The sequence below is a fragment of the Armigeres subalbatus genome, chromosome 3 (genome assembly GCF_024139115.2).
Source record: "Armigeres subalbatus isolate Guangzhou_Male chromosome 3, GZ_Asu_2, whole genome shotgun sequence".
Classification (NCBI taxonomy): domain Eukaryota; kingdom Metazoa; phylum Arthropoda; class Insecta; order Diptera; family Culicidae; genus Armigeres; species Armigeres subalbatus.
In genome coordinates, this window is record NC_085141.1 from 150157737 (window position 1) to 150160453 (window position 2717).

Here is a 2717-nt window from a genome sequence, read left to right on the forward strand (position 1 = left end):
AAGACCTAGTGGTGTTGGTGCAGAGGTTGTGCTTGATGGGGATGTGTTAGAAGTAGTTGAAGCATTTGTTTACCTTGGCACGCTTGTGACATGTGCCAATGAAGGCTGCTGCGTATAGGGCCTTCTACGTAACCAGCTTAGGTCCTGCAACATGCAGACGGAAACGAAATTTGCTCTATGTAAAACTTTGATTCTACCAGTGGCCCGGCCCTTTTCTGGACATGAAGCATGGACGTTAAAAGCGGCGGACCGGAGAGCTTTCGGGGTTTTCGAGCGAAAAGTGGTGCGCACAAAAAAAAAAAAAAAAAAACGAAAAAAAACTTGACTTGCCTTGGCGCCGAATCGTGAGCTGTAGCAAGTATACAAAGAAGAAAATACTGTGAATCGTATAAAACACTACAAAATACTACACGGCAGACCTCAGTGGGCTGGTCACTCAGTGCGAATGTCGGAAGAAAAAGAATAGCGAAAATAATATTCCAACAGAGAACCGGATAGGGGCCAGTAGGTCGGAAAGGAAACGTCACAATGTCAAAACATCGTTCTCTCTCTCCTCTGTGAGTGCCGCTGGGGCCCTGAAAAGGGCCGTTTTGGTATCTGTGGGGGTACGTCTCCGAAAACCTCGCTTGTTCACTTGGAGCTGGTGTACTTGGTGACGGCTTTGGTGCCCTCCGAGACAGCGTGCTTGGCCAGCTCGCCCGGCAGCAGGAGGCGAACGGCGGTCTGAATCTCGCGGCTGGTGATCGTTGAGCGTTTGTTGTAGTGCGCCAGACGGGAGGCCTCGGCCGCGATACGCTCGAAGATGTCGTTTACGAAGCTGTTCATGATGCTCATCGCCTTCGACGAGACGCCAGTGTCCGGGTGGACCTGCTTCAACACCTTGTAAACGTAGATGGCGTAGCTTTCCTTCCTCCGTAGTTTCCGCTTCGGTTGTTTGTCGCCCTTGACGATGTTTTTCTGAGCCTTGGTCCCGCTCCCGCTGCCGCTGCCCGTTGCAGCCGTTGCCGCCTTTTTCGCTGCCTTTCCGCCGCCGCCGCCGCCGCCGGTTTTCGGTGCCATGCTTGGGTGGTACTTCGGTGCGTCGTTCGTTCTTTCGAACTGCCATCGGCTTGCCAGTATCCCAGCGCAATGCAGACCGAGGGACCGCCCCTTCGGTGTTCGGTACCATTGGTGACCGCTTGCTGGCACCGCCTTTCGTTCGCTCGATGCCAGTGCTGTTGCGCAAAACCAGTGCCAAGGCATCTTTTCCGGCATCTCTCTCATCCAGTCAGTCATCCAGCCACCAACTGAGCGCGGCGATCATCAAATCAGGCGCAACCAACCAAACAACCAACCAACCAACCAAAACGATGTCTGGCCGTGGCAAGGGAGGCAAAGTCCGGGGAAAGCCGAAATCCCGCTCCGTACGCGCTGGGTTGCAGTTCCCGGTTGGTCGCATCCACCGTCTGCTCCGGAAGGGTCACTACGCCGAACGTGTGGGTGCCGGTGCCCCGGTCTATCTGGCCGCCGTGATGGAGTACCTGGCAGCGGAAGTGCTCGAGCTAGCAGGAAATGCCGCTCGCGATAACAAAAAAACTCGCATCATTCCCCGCCATCTGCAGCTGGCTATCCGTAACGATGAGGAGTTGAACAAGCTGCTTGCTGGCGTAACTATCGCCCAAGGTGGCGTCTTGCCCAACATACAGGCGGTTCTGCTGCCGAAGAGGACCGAGAAGAAGTCGGCCGCCACCACCTGAACACAACAGCCCAAACCCAACCCAACCCAACTACCTGAAAGAAACCGTCCTTTTCAGGACGACCAGTGGCCAATTTCCCAGAAGGAAAGGAAGTGCGAACGCATCCGGGACTTTTGTTATATGTTTTGTGACTATCTTCATTACAGGAGGCGCAATCATTGCAGGGCTGTTACGTTTTACCAGACACCTGAGAAGGGGGCAGCAGGGACAGCAGGAACAGCATGATGTCCAAGGGCTTGACGACCCTCCCCAGCTGTCTGCGAGTCAGGGAGAACTGCCTAGGGCGTGGTGGGATTTAGCAGTGGGCTCTGCTAAAATCCCTCCCAAAAAAACCACAAGTGCCCGTAAGCGGACTCTATCAAAGCGACTGTGTGCCGCTTCAAAAGCACAAGCCCAGGGAGGGAGTGCCAACTGGCATGTGGAGTGTCCCTACTTCGGTAGGGTAGTGCGTGAGCTGCTTCGGCAGGGAGTGAGTGATCTGTTGTGCTGAGGCAGGAGTGTCATAGCGAGTCGCCGCCGCTATGGCCACCTCGAAGCGCAGCAGAAGTCTGAGTATGGACTGCACATGCTAAGGTAAGAGTGTCGTAGCGTAGTATCGTTGATTAGTCCCCACATACCGCTATCGACACCTCGAGGCATGGCAGTGGAGTGTTAGAATAAGTTGTGGAGTGTACCTACTTCGGTAGGGTAGCGCGTGAGCTGCTTCGGCAGGGAGTGAGTGATCTGGTTGTGCTGAGGCAGGAGTGTCATAGCGTGTCTCCGCCGCTATTGTCACCTCAAAGCGCAGCAGAAGTCTGAGTATGGACTGCACATGCTGAGGCAGGAGTCGAGGTATCCCATCGACACCTCGAGGCATTGCAGTGGAGTGTTAGAGTGAGCACCCGAAAAAGGGTCACATGGAGCGAATGGTCTTTGGAGAAGCTGCTTCGGCGGCAGGGTAGCAGTGGGTTGTACCCACACACCTACAGTTGTGCACATGTG

At 54.8% G+C, this 2717-nt stretch overlaps 2 protein-coding genes across 2 annotated transcripts; one reads left to right on the forward strand and one right to left on the reverse strand.

Moving 5' to 3' along the window:
* Positions 1-481: 481 nt before the first annotated feature.
* Positions 482-1210, reverse strand: LOC134227205 (histone H2B-like). Its single transcript, XM_062708551.1, has one exon. It carries the CDS (start codon positions 1057-1059, stop codon positions 631-633), a length of 429 nt encoding a protein of 142 aa, XP_062564535.1. The 5' UTR covers positions 1060-1210; the 3' UTR covers positions 482-630.
* On the forward strand, positions 1200-1751 carry LOC134227204 (histone H2A-like). The gene has a single exon (XM_062708550.1). The coding sequence runs from the start codon at positions 1206-1208 to the stop codon at positions 1734-1736; it is 531 nt and encodes a 176-aa protein (XP_062564534.1). The 5' UTR covers positions 1200-1205; the 3' UTR covers positions 1737-1751.
* The last annotated feature ends 966 nt before the right edge of the window (positions 1752-2717 follow it).